This window comes from Apteryx rowi, unplaced genomic scaffold (assembly GCF_003343035.1).
Source record: "Apteryx rowi isolate R43461 unplaced genomic scaffold, aptRow1 scaffold_173, whole genome shotgun sequence".
Classification (NCBI taxonomy): domain Eukaryota; kingdom Metazoa; phylum Chordata; class Aves; order Apterygiformes; family Apterygidae; genus Apteryx; species Apteryx rowi.
The window spans coordinates 799,623-821,860 of NW_020448008.1; the positions used below are offsets into that span (position 1 = coordinate 799,623).

General features: G+C 45.4%; 1 protein-coding gene across 11 annotated transcripts in view; it reads right to left on the reverse strand.

Annotated features, from left to right (window-relative positions):
* The window catches only part of PLEKHD1 (pleckstrin homology and coiled-coil domain containing D1), a 31,565-nt gene extending 12,651 nt beyond the window's left edge, over positions 1-18,914 (reverse strand). For 6 of the 11 annotated variants that reach the window (XR_003252689.1, XM_026060971.1, XM_026060975.1 and 3 more), the window contains exons 1-7: positions 18,363-18,914; positions 17,868-17,965; positions 13,356-13,500; positions 7,794-7,887; positions 6,674-6,826; positions 6,105-6,181; positions 2,759-2,850 (exon numbers count right to left, since the gene is read on the reverse strand). Coding sequence is in view for 10 of the 11 variants with exons in the window: in XM_026060971.1 (XP_025916756.1) it covers positions 2,759-2,850; positions 6,105-6,181; positions 6,674-6,826; positions 7,794-7,887; positions 13,356-13,500; positions 17,868-17,955 (649 nt within the window). In the remaining variant the exon portion in view is untranslated. Of the gene's footprint in view, positions 1-2,758; positions 2,851-6,104; positions 6,182-6,673; positions 6,827-7,793; positions 7,888-8,156; positions 8,344-10,115; positions 10,338-13,355; positions 13,501-17,867; positions 18,040-18,362 lie in introns of those variants that run through there. The other 5 variants (XM_026060979.1, XM_026060972.1, XM_026060973.1 and 2 more) reach the window with 5 other exon arrangements.
* Positions 18,915-22,238: the final 3,324 nt, after the last annotated feature.

Genomic DNA, 22,238 nt, shown 5'->3' on the forward strand with positions numbered 1-22,238 from the left:
CTTGATGAAACATATGAAGTAGAGTGACATACAGGTGATTTACATTTGATAAGGGAGGTTGATTTACGTTTGATAAGGGAGGTTGATTTACGTTTGATAAGGGAGGTTGATTTACATTTGATAAGGGAGGTTGATTTACATTTGATAAGGGAGGTATTTGGGATTTTTATCAAGTTGTAAGGTAAAAAGCATTGTAATCTGTTAGAGTAAATATACTTTGAACCAACAGGAAAAAAGTAGTTTTGACAGGACTAAGAGCTAAGTTGTCCTGAGCACATGCTATGTAGTGTTAAGTAAAGACAAAGTCATAATTATGTTGTTATTATGATATAAATGTAAGGAGAGTTGTGCTAAGTCAATAGAAGATGGTAATGTCAGTTTATTATGGGGCCACAGATCCTATGAATGAACAAACAGCTACATTATACGGTTTGGAGAGTAAAAAAAGGTGTTAAATAATAGTTCTTAGGAGCTCTTCCCCACAGTGAAGTCTTGAATGCTGTTGCTCCTCTTGTTTCCATTACACTGGCGTTATGAGTAGAGCTTGCTTGTTAAAACTGACTTTGATTTTAGTGATAAAGGTGGATGGCTTGTATTTTGTATTTTTTACTGTGCAAAAACAAGTTTCTATAATAGCTTTGTGCATAACTATAGGGGAGGATGGACCTAATATATTTAAACAAAACTGACTACAAATAGATTAGATACAGCTACAGAGCCTGAAGAAATCAACCTAGCAACCTAACCTAGCTGCCTAACTTTTAGCTGAAGTCAGGAACCATCACCGTCAGTTGCTCATTTCCATGAAAGAGACATGCGCACCGGCAACTCCATTCTAGTGCTTACCCTGTGACCTGATACCCCTCCTCTGTGCTGCACACTAACCTTAAACAGCAACGCTTTGTAGTCATGGTTCCTGCCCCCAGAGTTTGGTTCCTTTAGCAATCTTTCAGTGTTGGAAACTTCAGAGAAAATCATGCAAGTAATAGAATTTTGTATTATTATCACTTCCTAAGAGGTTTCCCAGAGTTACTGTCAGCCCATGAGGAGTGCTGGGGTAGGGAAATAGACTGGGACAAGTTCCTCATAGTTCAGCCTAGGGTTTAACTCTCAGTTCTGCCATCCGGCCGCCAGGCAAGCACAAACAGACAGGTCACCGTAGCACCTTATGATTCAGTCTTGCCCATGTCAGATGGGGAGGATGCTGACCTCAAAACTTAACTACAGGAGGGACACAGATCACTGAACGTGAGGCTAATAATACAACAGAAGTCTCAGCAGCTATGAAGGAATAAATAGACAATAGCTGTCAAAGGAAAGTAACCAACTGTGACAATTCACCAGCTGTGAATATTCTTGTCATGGACCAAGAACACAGTGAAATATATAATATGTATATATAGCTCCTATTCCTCTATTCCCCCATCAGCTTGAATTTATCAGACTGTGGTGCTGAGCTCTGCAGTCTGCTCTGTCAGTTGCATAAGAAATGTTTTAGCAGAACTTTTCTGTTTTTAATCTTTTCACTTATCTCTCCTGGCCCTCCACTCAGTACTTCTTGTCTCTTTGTAAACTATGGACCATTCTTCCCCACCTCAAATATGAGCTAATGCATCAGCTCACATGTCTGAATGGCACCGAGATGGTTAGACTGAGCATGCTTTGATACTTAATAATGACCACTGTTAAAAGTGATACCATATATTGAGATCACCCTTGATCAGCATGCACACAGAAATGCAAAAGGCTCTTCAAGATTCCTCCTGTGGCCTGATGATTAGGAGTAGATACCAGGAGCCGCTGCTTAAGGCCTCACCAATTGGAAGCACCCAAAGGTACTGCTAGCTGGTTTAAAGTGGATGACTGTCCATGCAAAATCACTGTGCTCACCCATGTACCCATCAACCCCTGGACTAGAAGGATTGTTAAGCAGAGCAATCCCCAAGTTGGGCATAATTTAGGGGGCGTTGGGATTAAAGAGGCTGCTCTTCCTTGGCTCTTGCAATAGGCAGTGTGGGGAGAGATAGTGGGAGCTCCCAAAGCAGTCAGACCACCCAAGGTGCAGCTATCCAGAGGCTGGCTCTCAAGTAGGTAGTTGGACTAGATGGCCTCCTGAGGTTTCTTCCAACCTAAATTACTCTACAATCATCTGGAGCAATTGTTCTCTTCTCATTGCCCACAGAAAGAGTAGTGGGAAATTAGCCACCTCTGTCAAGACACCTCAAATGAGCCAGTATAAATACTCCTACTTTCAACATGGATAATGTGGGCAATGCAGACAAAGACCAAGCAGAGTAAGATGAAAAATCCAGCTAGGGGAGGAAAACACATGTACAAACAGCCATGATCAGCCTAAGAAATACCATTCCTGTGATTCACAGTGACACAGGTACTGGCTGTTTGCCTGGTAGGCAGCTCCCTGGGAACTGAAAGCTGAAATATGCACATTCAAACTTCCCAAAGGCAACAGTTGTACAGTCCATCCATCAGGAGCTACAGGATTACAACACACTGGCCAAGAAACATACTTTCTTTCGTACTCCACACTGATGTCCATCCAAATCCTACCCTGTAACAGTCACTCATGTTTTGACTCCCTTTAAAACCTGAGTTTCAACTGCTGGCTATTCAAAGCCTTCATCCAGTAAAAACCATGGGTAAAAACCTGTATTTGCTTGGCTTGACTACACTGGCAACTCCAGAAAAGCAAATGGCCATTTTGAATTTTGTGGTTTTTGGAAATAAGATGGTTTCTTACCCAAATACTCCTGTTTCTCTTTGGCCAGCTGAAGTCCTTGAGCTTCCAAGCTCTCGATCATTGCTTCTCCCAGCTGGGCATTCTTCCAGGTCCTAGGGGGAGCGGACACAAAGCAGGCAATAAAAGAGAGCTAAAACTCCCACAGAAAGAGGTAGGGGGACTTGGCCTAGAAATCTACCAAATAATTCAAACACAGAGACACTCTGTGGGGCCAACGAGTCTCTAAATTTTTCCTCCATGCACACACACATAACTTAGAGAAATTTCCCTGACACTCAGGAAAGATTTTCCAGGAGTTGTACATCAACACAGTACAGCTATTCAAATATTTCTCCAGTGTTTTGGAGATTGCTATATTGAATCTTACAGGTTCTCCAGGCCAACCCAGCACTTGTGTAGCCACCAACTGCAACAGGACATACCTGGAACCCATTAAATGGATCCTCACAGACTGCTAAGAACCAGGTTTTAGTTTTTAACTTGGCTAACTTCCCATGATGCTTCCCATCTGCCAGCAGCATCTCCTTCTCCAGCCTTTCCAATATTTTGCTCCATTACAGCCACCCTTCCCCTTTAAACATTAACCCTTTGTAGACTTCTTCACAGAGTTTTGTATCTTCAGCCTTCTGGTATCCATCATCCATCTACCCTGGAACCAACTAGGAATCACTTCCCAGCTAAACTAGTAAGGCACTATGATTTGGTGTCTTGCCCTTCACTGTCTGGTAAGTGCATCTCCCTGCCTAAACAATGACGAATCATAGATAAAAGCCAAATGAGTTGCTGGCAAATAAGGAGAGTTAAGGGAAATGGGCATGTTAAAAGAGTACCTTGCATGATTGTAGCACCATCAGCCAGAAGATCTCAAAGTCCCTTGCAAACATTATGAAACTAAGCTGCAAAAGTGTTCTGTGGGACAGATGCCCATTACTGGTCAAGTTGATGGACAGGGCAGGCTTTAATATGAGATTAAATAACCAAGGACAAGGACATCAAAAACAGAACCAGAAATGAAGTTTGCTGCTCACCTCTATTTTTGATCCATTAGAAAATAGTCTCTACACCCATAAAATACATAAAATGCATACATAAAGTGCATCCTAGTCTATTTATGCAGATGCATGTACAGGAACAGCAGTTGCTGCCCAGAATTTTGCCACCTTTGTTAAACCATACAGACTTTAAGGGAGCTAATGAATATTAAATACATGTAAACCTTCCTGTATCAGGCCTCTTTGTGAGCCCCCAAGTTGTAGTTTTTCAGAAAGAATAGTTTAAACTGTAAGCTGACAACCTCCTATAAAACAAATTCAAGGCAGCCTGTACTTTGTCTCTTAAAAAACAGCCAAATATATTAACACAAATTACCTTAAGGACCAGACAACTCACAATTCCAGCAGCCAAAGCGCTGCCTTGTGGTCTTTGCAAGCAGATGGGTTTCTTTTCAACTAATGAGAGTCTAGGATATTTCTAAAATGCAGAGGAAATTAGAACTAATTAAAAAGGTGATGTTTTGCCCACAGGTAGACATATTCAGCCTGAGTGAGAGCATGTGGGTGTGAGTGTGTGTTTTCCCTGTAAAGTGCTCTGATACAGGATGAATCTGATCCCAGAGAAGCCAACAGCAAACAACACAAGTGGATGTTTTGAACATCAGGGTTGGAAAATTGGGGCAAGGACCAGAAAAGGGCTGGCTCTGTGAAATAGGCAGCCACCCAAGGCTTGCTTGTAAGAACCTTCCTGGGCTGTGCAGCCACACTCCCTCCCTCCATGTTCAAAAGATAGATCAGTGCCCAGGGCAAGAATTTGGGGACCAAACTTGACACTGATGTAAGCAAGCGCAGCCCTGTGCTATCTAAGGAAAACCTCTGAATTACTCACAGGCCCTCCTCTCCTGCAGAGACCAAGCCTGCTCAAGCTGAGTGGGTGACAGAACCCTGCCTTGGGCCGTGTGTCCCTTGCACTTTGTCCTGCCAAAACTGAGCAGGCCCTGAGCACAGCAGGGGCGATCTAATGCCCTGCTTGCCCTCCCATGAAGCTTTAATTGACAGCTCTGTGCCGCAGCCCATATCGCACTATGGAGATAATGGAGTTTGCTTCAGCGCCAGAACCAGGCTCACTGCAGCAGCACAGAGCTTGGCCTGGGTTTCCCATGCCCATGATCCTGTCCTCAGTCTCCTCTGCTAGCCCTTCATTTCTCTGCTGGCCAGCCCTGCACTTAGCTGTTAGAAAACAGYGTGGTTACAAGCCACAGTTTATCCTCACACTCTTGCTGCAGCTGGCACAGGCTGAGCTGACCACAAGGACAATATAACCAATCTGCCAGTGCAAGAGAAAAACAAGACTGGTGGCATCTCCTTTCCACTTGGCCAAGTTCAGGATGTGAGAGGCAAGATAGGGAGGGAGAGAAGCCCCTGACATTCACCTACATGACAAAGGACCCACCATAACACTGTGTTCCCCATTAATCATACACGAACATTTCCAGCTTCAACTGGAATTAACTGAGATACCTCCCTTACCATGCATACATGTGTGCCCATGCTGGCATTACAAGCTAAAACTGCCTGAAAGAACAAGTTTGTTCTCTACAGTCACAAGAGATCAGATACATTGTAATGCAGCTGGGAAGGGCAGGCCAAAGAGCTTATTACTTTTAAGTTTCAGAGCTGAATACAAGGCCCTATCAACTCTGGAAGTTTCTATCTGGCTTGGGAAAGTCAAATCCCTTTTCCAGTCTTACCTCTCCCTGCATCTGCAAAGACTCAGGAAATTGCCTGCTCCAGTTTTGCAGCACAGCTGCTCTTTTGACTGTCAGGCTCTTGAGTGCTGAGAGACTGCAGGACTGGTGACCTATGAACTTCAAACCTCTGCGGTATTCCCAGCAGACTATAAGCTCAATATCCATACACTAACTCTCTCACCCCTCTTCGATAGGCTGGAAATGCTGTGCTACCACCCCTTCCCTTGAAATTTAGCCTGCCTCCCCATTTCAGGATCAAACTGCCTCAGGAGGCCAAATCCTGCCACTCACATGTGGTCCGAGTGCCCCGGGATGTGGGGAGAAGCAGTCACACCCCATGGGCACACAGCCACCCCAGCACTTGCAGATCACAGCCAGGAGTCATCAGTGGTGTGATGAAAAGTCAGTCCAATAGAGGACACTTTGTGCCAGTTTTACAGTGTTCAGGTTTAGTGGAAGGACAGATCCAGGGGCAAGGAAGGGTCTCACTAGTCTCAGGAAGCCTCTCTGCTTCCCTGTAGACCTCCTTGTCATACTTTGTGTTCTTCATCCATTATACATCTACAGAGAAAAATCAAAGGGGGGGGGAAAATAGGAGCTTACACTTTTCCAGACTCCTGTAGCATCTCCAGCCACTGAGCCTGCTCAAACTCCGATTCAGCTGCTAGAACAATGTTACCCTGGGGAGGGGGAACAAAACAAAACAAAAACAGATGAGAGAGGCTGGTGCCTGTATATGTCTCTGTGCATGCAGGATGCAAACTGGACACAGCTATCAGAGCTGGGGCAGGAGGAAAGCCTGCCACAGACTTCCACCTCTGCAGGAGGCATCACGTGGGAGCAAATATGACTTAGCCCTACCATACATTATTGCTTGGAAGGAGATTCACACAGAAGGTGGCCATGGCAGGAATAAAATGATAGGGAGGGAATGAGTCAGGGCCTGGAAAGAGTTGAGGAGGGCTCCCAAACATCTCTCTACTGGTCTGCAAATATCATAAGTTCTGCTGTCAGAAAGTGCTAGTTTCCATGTCGGTAGTCAAAGCAGGACCAGTAACAAAGCCTTGAGGGAACTTGGGATACTAAACTGCCCTTTCTCAGGATGGTCTGCCCAGAGAGGTTTGGCATATATTGGTGGGGTGGGAAGAAACTGCCAATCCAGCCCTGCTCACCTTATATGGTGCAATAAATGCCCCCCCCCTTTTTGGGGGGGGAGAAGAAAAGAGTCTACCTACATGGAAGTCTTCATGAGAGATCTTTATGGCATAAGGCATGCTGGGCTCTTCTTTGGGTTCCACGATGCAGCCTCCCAGAGGTATGACACCCTAGGGAGGGACCAGAACACTTCAGTCAGTTAGCAAAACTTACCAAGTATAACTAGTAACATCTGATCAGGAACTGAACTTTCACCCTTACACAGTTCTGGGCCCCCACCCTGACATGGAAATCCCAGGAAGGCTGGGAATTGTACACAGTTCCTGAAAAGCGGAGGCACTCCTGCCATCAGGAGACCTTGCTGCAGTATCTGAGAGGGGATAAAGATGGCTCTCCTCCATTCAGCTTGGAGGGAAGGCTGCTAGCTGGGACATGGAAATAAGAGCTCTTTCATCACGAAGGAGGTGATGTCCCTATGGGTGCTGACATGGCATCAACCATGCAGATTTACATGTGTTAACATGGGAGAGGTGGTGCACCCTTAGAGCCACCAGCAAGTCAAAGCCCCACATGCACAGTGTTGATGGAGGGACAGCCGGCTGCCCCTAACCAGGCTGGATGAAATCAAAGCCTTTGGAAGCACACGTGCTTCATCAGCCTCTAGAGACTGCAGGCTACAGAGGATAAAAGCAGACTCAGAGCAAAGCTGTCCTGGGAGAGCTCAGAGGCAGAGCTACAGAGGCTGCTTCTCAGTGCCGAGCACACACGGATTAGCAGGCAGTGGCTGCACTTGCTTATGAACATGAGTACAGGTTAGGAACAACTAGCAATTGTCAAAGCAGTAGGCATTGCCGCTGGCTTTGCCACCAGCTACTCTCATAGCCACAACGTTAGCCAGTTAGGAAATCAGGCAAGCCAGGGGATGAGCCTACTGTCAGGTAAAAAGTAGGTAATAGAGCCATGTGCCTGATGAGGCAGTAAGGAGCCTGAAAGAGGTACTGGCCTGATCCCCACTCTTTTGAGGCTTCCCTGGATCTGCAAGGAGAGTGATACTTACCTTTTCTTCACTTGCTAGGCCTGTGAAAAAACAGTTAGAAACAGAATAACCCTCCCCTCTCCCCTGCAGACACTGCTCACCTTGGGGTGGATATTGAAGTATTTATTGCTTTCAAAACTCTTTTTCTCACTCTCAGCATAGTAGAGCAGGAAACTTTCCTTAATGATGAAGAACCTTTAAGAGGGAAAAAAGAAATAAAATCCTACTAGAACAAAAATCTTGGTTCATCACAGCACAAGAAAATCTCCACCTAACTAAAGCTGCTTTCTGAGCAGAAGGGTTTATTATTCCCATCTACAACTAAGGAGAGGTGCCTCACTTATGTTCAAAGTCAAGTGCTAAGTGCTTAACACTAACTACTAAGTTCAAGTGCTTTGTGCTTCTGGTTTACCACAGCATGCATGCACCTGTGTTGAAGACAAACCATAGTACCATTTACTCACAGGGGAATTGCAGTGATCTGTGTTCAAGACAGGATCACAGGCAAAGTGTTTTGGCATCTTGACTTGTCGGTGCTCAGTCTGGACTGTTTTGGATTCAACCTATTGGGAGAGAGCTGCTCCCTTTCTTAAGGATCTCTCTCATATGGGCTAAAAGCAACTAAAAATATTTTTGCAATCCACTCTCTGCCACTCTTTCCTCTCACCCCTTGCCAGCATACAGCCAAAAAGCAAGTGTTCCCTCTGTACACTGAATCATACAACAGGGAGGGTCACAGGATAGCATCTCCAAGCGACTCTCGAGGCAAAAGATTTGGCATGATAGCACTCAGGAGCAGAAATAAATTTCAGAGATAATTTTAAGCTGAGCTCCTGGCAAGGTTTCCTCTCATTGACCTCTGGAAATATAAAGGAAATTGAATTTTTTCTGATGTGCATCACATTAACAATGTGTCTTGTTCTGCTCAGTTAACCTTAGATATACTCTGATGAACACTGTATAGTAGCCACAAAATATCATAACTGCTGTAAACCAAACCTCTAATTTACTGGAGCATGTCCTCAAAATTGTGAATAAAGGAGCAAATTTTGCATGTCCATAAAACCCCTGGGAGAGTCCCTTTTCTCTCAGAAAATTAAGGTTGTATTTACCCTGCAGGCAGTGGAACAGGGGAGAGAGATCTGACTTAGCTGAAATTAGGTCTAAATATCAGCAGCACTAAAAAATGCTGAAGAGTAGCTGAAAAGATGAGGACTAGTTTAGTGGGGAGGTTTCAAAAGAGTGAATGACAAAATAGTTTGCACTGTTCTGTACATCTTCTCTGACATAAGAGATTTTGGGGGAAAAAACGGAGAGGCAATACACTGAAAATTTATAAAGCATGCCTTTTTGCAGTGCTGTGTATTCTGGAGAGGATACGGCATTTCAGTGAATAATGAGAACTTCGCCAGGCAGCCCTGCTGCTTCAGGGCAGAAAGCATCCACTGAGAGGGATCAAGACAAAACTTCTCTAGGCAGCACTTTCCATTTGCACAGCCTGGGGTTTCCTGCACCCTCCTCTGAAGCCTCCAATGTTGCCACTGTCAGAGATGGGATATGGGCCTAGAGGCCTGATCCAGGGGGGCAATTCCAACACCTCCCAAACCCCATCCCCACCCAAATCCTCTTCCAAAGCAGACACCCATCAGATGGAGCTGAGCACTGCCTCCAGCTGTGATGAGCACAGCAATTCAGTAGCAATTTAGTTCATAAAGCAAAGGAAAGAGTTTGAAGATGGAAGAGAATTATCAGGTACAGACTGACTCAGGAGGAAAGCTTTGGCACTCCCATTAGCCCCTATCTCTCATGCTTCTGCTGTGGCACTGGCAACATAGATGAAATTGCCCCATGCCCTGGGAACCTGTGCCATGCCAGCATCGCAGGGGGACTGAAAGACATAGGACTGGGAGAGAGCGAAAGCTTCTCCCAAATGCCTGTAGCAAGCTCGGGCTCTGGACCTGCTGTGCACTCACTATAAAATCTCTAAGTGACAGCCATTGAACATCTGCATTTTCACATCCAGAAATCTTCAGGATATAAAAAAGCCAGCAGCAATTCATATGGCTAAAGTTTTTTCTCTTCTTTGCCCCCTCATCTATACCTGTCCCTGTTGACTGCAGAGATGGGGAGGAGAAACCAGTTTGCTGTCTCAGCAGGACACTTTTCTCTTGCTTGATACTCCAAGAACATCATGGTTGACTGCCTACCTCACCGCTTGTTTCTGACCAGTCTTGCAAAATTTCTCTGGACAGAACAGCATGGCTCAGTGCAAAAAGAACACTGCTTAGCGCTGAGCTTATTTAGTTAATAGAGGGCCCAAAGTGCAGCCTGCTCAGCAAGTTATCTGAGCAGGAACGCTTACTACCCACCTTTCACCTACGGGACCCATCTCCCCCCCAGCCCCGACTTGTGTCCCAGTGCACCTCCCAGAGGAGCCGCAGCAACTGTTCCCTCAGCTGGTAAAGCAACGCATGGCCTCTCTTGCAGCAGCTGTCCGTGCTCCTTCGTGCCTTCACCAATGTAGTGGTGTGCTGATCTCCTCCCTCAGCAGGGATGACCAGCCAAGGAGCTGTGCCCAGCAGATGTACCCACACACGTCGGGGGAGACGGGAGGGCTGCACAAAGCCTGCAGTGGTGGAGATGCACTGGAAGGCAAAAACGCAGCTTCATGCAGTGAAGCCAGACTGAGGCCAAGGGGCAAGCTGGAATGAATTGGCCAGCTTCCTCGATGTCATCCATTTGGTCCAGAAATATCACCGAGACACAGCAAAGGAGGAGTCCCCTCTTCCAGTGTACTATTTCTAGAGTCATTTTTATATCCTTCCATTGACATTACACTCAATTAGAACTGAAGTTAAAAGTCTTAACTGGCCTGAATATGCTGGCACGGCCTGTGACCACAAGCACAGGACGCAGGGCGACTACTCTTTCCATATTACTGTGAAAAGTGCCTAACATGCACAGGCAGTTGGACTGTCCCTGTGGCACAATATGCTTTCCCTGCAATGGGAACCACCATCCCAAACCTCTTACCAGCATCACAGGCCAGGACCAGAACAGTTTCCTCATGAGAGTGGGCAGGGAAGGCAAGGAGCATCCCAGAGAAGGTGAAGGGCTGGACTGTTCCCACAACTTTAAGACACTGGCAAACAAAGCCCACTCAACACATTGGACAAGTCTGTGGTACGCGCTTCTGAAAGAGGGGATCCATGTAGGTTCCACCCCATGTGAGACAAAAATTGGTATTTTCCAGTACATTTGCATTAATGGAAAATGCTGCCACATCTCCTGAGCAGCCTCAGAGCTGGCCCCATGGGAGTCACTCAGTCTCCATAAACTGGAGCCACCTGACACCCTGTTCAGGACATCAGAAAGATCTCCAGAGAGCAGACAGGGCTTGTTCCCAATCCCTCCTGTCCACTCTGTTTCTGTGAACGGTGCCTTCTTKTTTACTTCTCCTCCCACCTCTTGTCATTAACTCAACAGTAAAGTCTTCACATGAGGGTTTGTGCCTTCACTATGTTTCTAGCACCTAGTTCAACAAGGACTTGACTTCTTACTGGAAACTCATGCTTCATCTGCCCAATAAGCAGAAAAAACATCTTTAAACAACAGATCCTCTTTGGCCCATGGACTGTGCTGGGACCAGTGGGTCAGACAGTGAACCAGATACTCAGCACAAATGAGAAACTGAAGAATATGAAAAACAACACAAACTGCAGAAAGTCTATTGATTGCTTTCAACAGTCCTTTCAGTCAGAACAACCTCAGAAACATTTGCAAGACAAGTAAATATACTGATCTTTGACTATGTATGATTGTTAATCTAAATGACCTGCTTTAAATCCAGGCTCTACAGTTTACTTACTTTCTGGCTGGTCAGTGTTCCTGAAAATCCTCATGCTTGAGATTATGCTCCAGTGAAAAAGTAAAACAAAAACGAGAACAAAGCATAGTACTGATCTCTGAGAATTGCTGTGCCTCTGGCAGATTAATGAAATTATGTATCTCTGACCTCACAGACATGATAAGAATCTGTGGGGATTTGGAATGAAAATATACAAAATAGAGTTAAAATAATAAATAATGGAAAAAAACCTGCAATCAAATAATGAAGGAAAAACACTGAAAATCTGGTTAGCTGTTGGGCATGTCCTTGTATTTACACTCATACCATATTCCCTCATCTGTCCTTACCTAGGGTGCTACACTTAAGCAATAAGATTACCACTTTATAACTTCAACTTTTGGGACAAAGTCTTCCTATAATGATGCAAGAACAATTGAAGCAGCACAACATGTAGAGGGATGAAGGGGTGGAGGAGAAGAAACTGCAAGACTCAGGAGCAAGCTGGTGAAGAGCCTGGAGCAGTGCCCAGGTCAGCAGGAGCAGGAAAGGCTAAGAGGGCCAAGGGGGAACAGGGAGAGAGGCCCAAGGAAGGTTTGGGACTGAAATGCTGGAAACAAGGAGCACATGTCAGAATTAGGCATAGGCATGCCAGGGAAAGAAGAGGGAGTGCTGGAAATAGTGAAATAAGCAACTCAGGAAGAAAAGGGAGAAAAAACAGAGCAGCACTTAAAAAAGCAGGAGAGCWCTAGCAAGGTGAGAAAGGTGAGACAACACTGGCACAGCTACGCACACTTTGAGCAAGCAGCACAAGGGATACAAGAACCATTCATGCATGGTCCACCCCTTTGGGCTATCCATCCCCTGTCATTAGATCCCATGCTGCATGCATCCAACAAGCCTGTTTCTTAAATCCACACCACAGCTCAGAGACTGAGGGGCTGATGCTTACACCCACACCACCCATATTTTCATTGCCTATTTTCCTCATTTTATGGCCCTGTCACTGGAGTCACCACAAACAGGCCAGCTTTACTGCTGGAGAACAACAAGCCTGAAATGAATTCAGGGAAGCAAACGCCTGTCATGTCACACAACCAGCACTGGGGTTACACCGACACCAGAGCTGTCACATAACCCAAAACCCAGCTGAGGGAGGACTCCAGCCTGGAGCTGCTGGGACTGACCCTGCCACACAGCCATCCCACCCTGTGTCTGGCCACACAAGGAACCACTCTCTGCTCTCTTTGGGCTTCCCAGAGCCTCTTCTTCCCCATTTCATTTCTCTAGAGAGCTCATCCATCCTGATTCACGTCTCTACCACATGAAGATTGTAGTACTTTGTAGCATCAGGTAGGCTGGTCCCTCATGCTATAGTTGTTCTTAAGAAACCACTAAAACCATATTGGAATTAAACAGAATAAAGGAGGAACAGTAACAGAGTGACTTGGATATTATGCCAGAGGTGTGATCTGCCAGAATTAGACACAGCAGCTCCATATCGGGCAAGTGGAGATACCTGCTCTCTGGGGATAAAATGCTTTTTTTCCGTCACAGATGGCTGATGGGATTAATTAGCTAATCTTTGTAAAACTTTTTGAAGCAACAATGGCCCATGTTAAGTGTTTACATTGTAAAACTGCAGCATTGTCACAGGTCCTTCTGTCTAACAGTGGTTTTCTGGGCACCAGTCCAGGAGCACTCACAGCAAATCCCAGTTGTTAGATCAGCCCAGTTCTCTCACCCTAGGGACAGCTCAGGAAAACTATGGGAAAAATGAGCTTTAATCAGCAGGTCTGCTCAGAGACTGCAGTACCTGTCATTCACTCTTCCTCTGATGCCAATTTCAGACTTTCCTGTCCATCTTCTGTCCTGGCGCCTCGCAGCTGGAGAAGCTCCCAGCATGGGCTGGGACCAGGAAGAGGTGGATGCTTCCTGGCCGCAACAAACCAAATGGGAAGCTTACAAGGAAAGGAGAGAAGCAACACAGTCAGTTTGACTCAGATCCCCATTTCCTCAGCAGTTTCTATGGCCCACATGCTGCACGCACACACTGTGCTCTTCGGCAGGAACCATGCGACATGTTTTCTCTCCTTTTTAGAGCAGAGGACAGCCCTAAACAATTATCCCTTCTACCTGTCCTATGACAGATTCAGTGACTGTTGGTAGCCATTCTGCTGGAAAGCAAGGTTATGTGCACACTTAACAATGATAGAGTTAAGAGAGAAATTTTACCTTGTCCTGGACCAGACCTGGCTCTATCGCGTTTCTTCCCCTCAGCAGCAACCTGGCACCTCTGATGGATTTACTCTGAGGTATAAGCATGTTTTGTGTTTTGTTCTCTACTCTTTTCCTTTTCATTCCTCACATTCACCTTGCTTTTCTGACTACAGCTGACCACTGAGCAGATGTCCCCATGTGACTTTCCCTCACAGCCCCAAGTCTCGCACCTGAGTGGTAATGGTCAGCCCAGAGCATGACATTGCTATGTGAGGCTGGAATTACTCAGGACATAGAGGTGTATGTCACTTCCTACCTGCAAAGCTACAGTGCTGCCCTGTTAATGCCACACTCAGTGCAGCTACATACCTCGTGCATTTCATTCCTGGCTTCATGCCAGTCAGATGCCAYTGCTGTTGGAAGAAAGAGGCTAAACTGTTTGCTGTATTGGGAGGAAGAGTGGGGTGTAGCTTTGGGGTGAGGGCGGGATCATAATCAGGGACAGAGAATACAGCTTTCCAAAGCTGCTCCAGCAGTAACCCAAGCTTAGACTGCACCAGTCAAAAGCACCAGCAAGCTTGAAAGACGGTTGCTTCTCTCTTGAAGGGATATCACTTTACATGGGGGAATTACATTAACCAATGAAGAGAACTTCTTCTCTTGGAGAGATAAGGTGCTGCTAATGGCATTTCAAAATAATGCTCCAAAAGGCAGCATGTTCAGATATCAGCCCTGAGAAATGCAACCACCTTGGTCCAGTGCCAGAAATATCCACCGCACTCTTGGTCAGTATCTGAGGCAGCCCACAAAAGCTTAGGTGGCAGGACAGATCATTTTATGGGCAAGGGAAAGGAGCGAAAGCACTCCAAATGCAACTGCTTCATGTCAAGTCTTGTGGTCCTCACAGGTGCCATCGCAACCTGGTCTGACTAAAACAAGGCTCTGCTGCCCTTCCCTGCTCTTAGCATACCCTCTGCTGCTGCCAAATCACAAAGCCTGCCAACAAAGCATTGGACCTGTGCCTGGACTTTTTTTTTTTTTTTTTTTTTACACCTGATTTGTTATCCAATCAGCCTCCATCCTTCCCTTAACAGCTTGTTTTTCTTCTCAGTGTCTCCAGCTGCACTGTAACTACAGCCAATTAAATAGGACCAAGCCAGTAAGGATGATGCATCTCTAACAGCCACGCAAACTCGTCCACAACTGGTGGCCTGATGTGATCAATCCTCCTGTTATGTGCTCTTGTATCTCCCTAAGCTTGGACTTTCCTCAGGGCACGGAGTATTTCTATTTTCTATTTCTAAGTTCTTCCCCATTTAAGATGCTACCCCTAAATATTAAACATACAAAAAGTAGTAAACCAAGATTTCAGGACAAAACCTACATTGCTTGAGAGATCAGATCCTCACCTGTATCTAGCAGTTGTGAATTTTTTTCCTTAATTTAACTGGAGTGGGAAACCTTTCTTCCCCTTTTCATAAAATAATGCATTTGACCAGCTGTGTCATGTTGGGCATGGGAGTGGGGGGCAGGGAAAGGATGGATTGCTCCTTATCCCCCCCATAATGACTGATTTATAATAATATGCAAGATTTTTGATGTTACGGCAAATTCTTTCTGCCTCCCTCCTCCCCACCACCCCCTCAAAAAAAATCACTGGTTTCAGAGGGAACTGATGAGTTTCAGTGAATATTCAAGAGCTTCCTCTTTAGGCAGCAGTCAGAGGCACAAGGGCTGAACACCCACTATGTGTCCCAAGACATGACGTGTCAGAAAAGCAGCACCCTGCAGTTGGCACCAATGCGCACATACACAGTCACAGTCCAGCAAGGCCTAGAGGCCACCGTGTCTACCAGCCTGTTGGCTTTCAAGAGCCCAGAGGGCCCAGAGCCCAAAGCTGAGGTTGCAGAACAGCCTATATATATATTAGTGACATCCCCAGGTAGCTTGAGGCCTTCTCTGGCCTCTCATGACAGTATGTCTGGAGGGTGCCATCACTCGTGCACGCTGCCAGTCCTGTGCTCATGCCTCCATTCGCTTTACTGACAGGATGAACCCATTTTTTCCTTGGCACCAGCTGTCCCTCCCCTCTTTGTTCCTCCCATTTCCCAGTCTTTTCAATCCAGAAACCCCTTCCTTCCCAGCCCTACAAATTCCCTGCATCTATCTCCCACTTAGCAAATGCTGGCCTTTCCCCATTCCCCTGGACCCTCCTTTGCTTTGGTTGCAGCTAATGTTCCAGCTCATCTCTGCCCCACAGCCACCTCCCCCACCTCTTTCCACCTGCATCACTAAAATATTTACAACTTGCTGAAGATGGGGGTGACTTCCAGGAATAGAACAGCACTAAATAAATAATGACATAGAAAGAACAGAGCTGGGCCATTTGTCTGTAAGAAACTTTGATTAGGAAGAAGAGTGCCTTTTAAGAACGCAATTTGCCAGGGCGGACACCTTCCCCTCTGTTATTCTGTCCACTTCTTTTCAGTAATACAGTCGTACTAGTTTCCAGACATAATTCATTTAAATATCAGTGCTTCTGAGCTGAGTAGGGAACATCAGCACAAATTCTCTCCCTGGGGGTAAAAGGCCACCATTTGCAGGAAAAAAGGAACAGTACAGAATACAACCTGCAAACAGGTCAAAGATGGCAACAAACAAAACCACTTCCCAAGCAGCATCTAACTATTTTTCAGGCTATGCCATCTTCACCTATTTAGATGAAAAGCACTGTGGTTACTACACAGACCTGAGCTGGGAAAGCTGGATTCAGAATTGAGTTTGATTCCTCATGGCTACACTGCAGACTGCAGCATAAAGGTACCCACAAAAGGTAGGTACCAGCAGCAACAGCACATTGTTCATGGGCAGGTTGTTTTATTTTTCTGAAAAACCTTGAGACACACTTTGCTACAAAGGCTACACCACTTTCCAGGTCCAGAGGTAGCTCAGGCTTCCTGTATTGCGTTATTTTAATTACTCATTTGTGCCTTTTCCCAGTGGAAAGGTGGGAAAAAGAAACAACAATGCTTTGCTTTTTTGGTGCACTTTTTCATCTGCAGATATCGAACTACCAACAAAGGTGGGTAAGTACCACTTTTATAGGCAAGGATAATGAATCCTCGGTCACAAAATCTCTCTCTGACAGTGCACAGAGTGAAAATGCAAGTCTCTTGGCTATTAGTTCTGTAACTGAATCATGTGTCAATGATGTCTGTCAGCAGTGACACTTCTCTGCCTCCCAAGGATGCCAGAAGACTTAATCCCATCATGTACCCCAACTGAGCAATGAGAAAGAACTGTAACACGTTTCCAAGAAAGCACCCATGTCCCATCATTTGGCAACCACTGGAAAGCTGTTCTGTGAGATTCAGTGAACCTCATACAGAAATTACACCAACTTAAAACCTCAAAGTGGCCCATTACTTTAGTCTTATAGAACATACTTCCACCCTTGATAATATGGTAGCAAATGCTTTCAACCCCCAAACTTCCTGGCTGCAGTTATACAACACATTGGCAGTTTACAACTTCCTGGCACCAGATGGGAGCAAATTCAGAACCACCTTCACCCCAGGGAAGAGACTCTGCCTTTGCTGTTCACAGTTTGCCCCAATGCCACACAGCAAGGCAGAACTGAAGCTGGTCCACAAACTGCTGCAGACCATACATATGCACACATACACACACATGCACACACTCTCCCACATGCACAGAGTCAGTTCAGCCTAACCATTTCACAGTTAAAAAACTCAGAGAACTTTAACAAGCATTAACAAAGTCAAGCAGTTTGGGAGCATAATATAAGAGCTGATGCTCCTCCTTCCATGAAAGGATTGCAGGGTGATTATCCAGGGGAGGCAACTAGTCTTGGTTCCCACCCTGCAGTGGGCACAGCACAGGGACCGGGCAGATACAGAAGAAAGCACACTGGGGTGCAATGTGTGTAAAACAGACGCAGACCAGCAGAGAAGCTATGCCCAAAGTTTCAGCCCATGTCTCTGCCTGCCTAGCCACACTTGAAGAGAGTCTGAATGCTTAGCTAACCCACCCCAGCACCCCTGGGCTTTGTATTTTCCCTGAGCATCCCTTATCAACTGCGACTTACCTCCTGGACCATTTGGCTGACTGCCTCCCAAAGGGTCTCTTCCAGAGCACTCCATACAGCTGCACTTTGGTGCTGATGTCCAGAGCATCTGAATCTGCCTGTTCCATGGACGGAGAAGGGGATACAGAGTTGGATTTTGAAGCAAACATTGTAGCCGGATTTGGTCCTAACTCTCCCCCTCTGCTTGGCAGCTCAGGGAATCCGATTAAATGCAATGAACCAGAAGGACGTAATGAGCCACTCTGAGCAGCAGACAGAGAGACTCAGCTATGGTTTCAATCAATAACTTGACTGTTCAGCATTCAGTCAATAATTCTCTCCCTGATGCACAGACGAGAGTTTCCTCATTGCGTATTACTTCCTGATGCATTAAAGACAGAACACATCCCAGCCCAAGAAAAAGAGGACTGATGAGAGCCAGAGATCAGGAATACAGAAAGACAGAGAGCGCTCACTGGAGAGAGCTCTCAGCAATAATGCAGTAAGCCAAAATACCTCTGCACCAGAGCCAGCTTGGAAGGTTACTTCACTCGACATTGCAGCACCCCAGAGAGAAGTCAGCATGAGATGGTCTTTTTGCTGTCAAGCATCTCTTACTGTGACACATACCCCCAAGATCTTGTGCTTGGAGACAGGTTCTTCTCATTGATCCCAAGGAAAAGGAGAGCAGAGCAGGTGGGAGCCAGTGAATTCAGTCAGATTGCCTCTGCCATCAGGAGGATTTTTCTATGCCAATCTGGCACTGCCCACCTCGGGTAGAGTTCACGTGGTTGCTGGATTTGCACTGGGCAGTGTCCATGCCACATGTCTTGCTCATCCTTAAAGGGCTATTGCTGATCACAGAGTTAAATGATAAAAATTCTGCCTGCCTCTGTGCATTTTTGCATCTTGGAGCTGTGGCAAGCACAGCCCCTGCACTGCCTTTTAGGTACCAGCTGCTTCTTGGCCACAAAAGAGGGGCATATAAATGCCACATGGCTCAGGTGAGCCTCCAATCATCTCCTGTTCAGTCCTCTTGCCACAAGCTTTCTGTTCTGGTTCCCTAAGTCTCTGTCCCTCTCCCGAAACCCTCCCTCCCTTCAGATACAAACACACAGTCCTCCAAAATAACTCCTGTCTTTTGTAACACCCATGGGAAAGCATATTATCATCATATTATTCCTTCCTGCATCCCGTCTTCCCTGTAGCTGCCTCCAATATTAGAATTTGGGGAAGAACTGCCTATATTGTACCTGGTATAGTATCAAGGGCTTTGGGGTATCATATATAAAATGCAGGTACATACATGCTGTGAGGCATCTGCTATTCTGGCCTGTGCCATCCTATTTGTATTCATGTTGATACTGTAATTGCCAAATACGTCAGCTTTTCCCACTGCAGTTCATTCAGTTATTCAGGAGTGACACCGTGCAGATCAGCAGTCCTTTCTCATTCCCAGAGGTTAAAACCTTAGATGTGTCATAGGATAAATCATAGCACTGGACACAGGCCCAGTTAGCTTTGCATGGTCCCAGGCAATGGAAGCATCTTAACAGAGGAAGAGAAGGCTGCCTGCTTCAGTCTCACGGGCTGCATTTGGTGTTAGAGACATTATAGATGTGGGTCCCTGATAAAAATCACTGTTGTTACTAGATAAGTGTCAGCAAACTCAATGCTTTGTTACTTTCTCTCACCCTGGGTTTGACTGGCCTTTTGGTCCCAGAGAGGGCATGTCCTGAGTAGCACCAAGGACCATCTCAGAATGACATTAAGGGATAAGGTGGAGAACAGGGGAGAGCAGCAGGTACTGCCTCCATCTCACCTGGGCCCCAGCTCTTGAATGCACCACTGCATTGCAGTAGAGAAGTATTAATGCTGTAGTGACTGTCCCAGACACTGCACCGAAAAAGAAAATAACAGTCAACCAGAGTTTCAGGAGAGAGAAAAATTCCCCTGGAATTACATTGCTCAAAGGATAAAAAGAAGATTCTTGGCCCAAAAGTATGATGTTAATTTATAAATGCACAATGAAAAGCCACAAAACTCCTATGTAAGGATTATCCAGCACCCCTGCCATTGTACTGTATTACTGATGGAAAGATTTGATAGCTGTGACTCGCAGTGAGGAAAAGAAGGTTTTCATCCTTTGCTTCTTTACTTTTTATCTTAAGAAGACTAAGAGAAAAAGACATCTCTGGCTTAGAGCACTGGAAACACAGGTATGGTCTCTTCTGGAGATCTCTAGGACAAGGAGGGAAATGAAAAGGCACAGTAAATTCTTTACAATAGGCAGTTTCAAGGGATGGGAAAAAAGCAACTTGCTTTTGTCAAGCGTCTAAAAGAGTTAAAGCAGGCAGGAGCTAACAATCCTAGGGCAATAATTAGCAGAGCGGTAAATTGTGCAAGTGTTGGTGTCTGGGGCATAGTAATTAGTAATAACAGTGGGATGTTAGCATTTCCTTTATGCATGTATTGATATAATTATATTGAGGGGTTGTTTGAAGGAAAAAAGCAGGAAAAAAAACCACTAGATCTAAGCAATTTTTCCTCTCTCACGCACAGAAGAGTGTGGCAACTAAAGGCCAGCTTAGAGGTTCCTCAGCATTATTTCTGTCAGATGTAAAACCTATTTCTACTGGCCAGGAGCGTCAAGATTGAAAGAACAGCGTTACAAAACACTTTCAAGAGAAAAGGGTCAGCCATAAGGTGAGCAGGGAGAGGAGGGTCCTGCAGAAGTGCCTTTCTTCCAAGTCCAGGAGACAAATTCCTAAGGAAGCACAGACAAACAAGCAGGCTTTTTTTTTCTTTTTTCTGTAAGATCTTGGGGAAACGTGTCAGCCGACAGGCACATAGACCTGTATATAGAGATTAATCAATCTGGATTCAAGCTGGGAACTCATCATTTAATAAGAGGGAAGAAGGGAGATTCAAGTGTACTAGCATTTAGCAGGATAACTATCTGATGCAAGTGAAAAACGACAAACAGTCATGGTCTGCATTAGAGGTAAGGGAAGATGTAAGCCATTGCACTAGGCCCACAGGAGATCCCATCTGTACAGCTCTGGCTGCACATGTCCAAGAGAAACTCAGCCTTGAAGAGGTGTAGAGAAGGATTTGAAGGATGATCGTAGGCATAGCTAACCTATAGTATGAGTATACTAAAAGGAGATTAAGCCTGCTAAAAGTGAAAGCTGAGGGGAAAACTTGACTGCTCTCTTGTTTCAAGAGCTCTTTCCTCTCTTAATGTATTGGTGAAGGGCAATGCTTACAATAACACAAATGGGCCTAAACTGACCATGAATAAATGAGAATGTGCATAACCACCACAGTGGGAGAAGCAGAGGCAAAAAGCCATTTCTTCTAATACATGGTTAGACCTGTTACACCACACAGCAGCTTGAGGTGGCTGCACCTCTCAGGCCTACAGATTAAGTTTAACCCTCTTTCCCCAAAGCATTTTTGTTCTAGAATCATTTCATGTTTCTAGGTGGATGTTTCATTCTTGATGGCTCCTCATGGGAGGCAGAGCTGCAGGTCCTACTGACGAATCACTGGAGCTCTACTCTGAAAACCTCCCTGTTGAGAGACACATCATACTGCTATGCGAATATTTTGCTAAGAGGTTGTCCCTATTTTTCCTGCATGTGAAGCCAATGCAGCTTTGCTCAAATAGCTTTGAGGCAAAYACCAGTGCAAGCTGACACAGAAGCAAGATGCCACTGTCATAGGCCACTCTTTTGCTGGAGACGCTTTTTAGCTTAAGGATAAGCACACTGGATAATTGTAACCAATGAAGATGCCTGCATTTTTTGCAAGTAAGAAATTACTCCTTTATGTTCTGGGCAGCCTCATAACAGTACTTTACAGTGACAAGAATTTATCCTTGGGCTTGGATGGGAAAATTGAGATTTGGATCAGAGCTGTTGGAAAGGATTCAGGTCTGGTTTGCTAGTATGGATTTCCTTTCCTCTTACAGCTTCCAATAGGCTCCATTGCTGTTTTCATCAAGAGAACCATTAGCAATTATGGGACGTATTAGCAGGTACTTGGAACAATGTGAATAGCAGCAAAAAAATAGCCTAGCTCAAGTTTCATTTATGATATATCATTCTTGCAAAGATAAAATGTCACATCTATCAAAATGATGCTTCATCTTTCCAGCTATGGTTGTGTGCAGAGGCTATTCTAAACAGAGCAAAAGCAACCACCATCTATCCATATCTTTAATGTGATGCATTGACAGATTGTTTCTCCTGCACGATTGAATTTTTTATGTTGGATGAGAAGGGAAGAATCTCAGAGCTGCCCTACAGAGCTCAAAGAAATGAGTTATTCAGCAAATGGCCATTAAAGTAAAGAGACTTCTGTAGATTTACAACTCCCTTTGACACC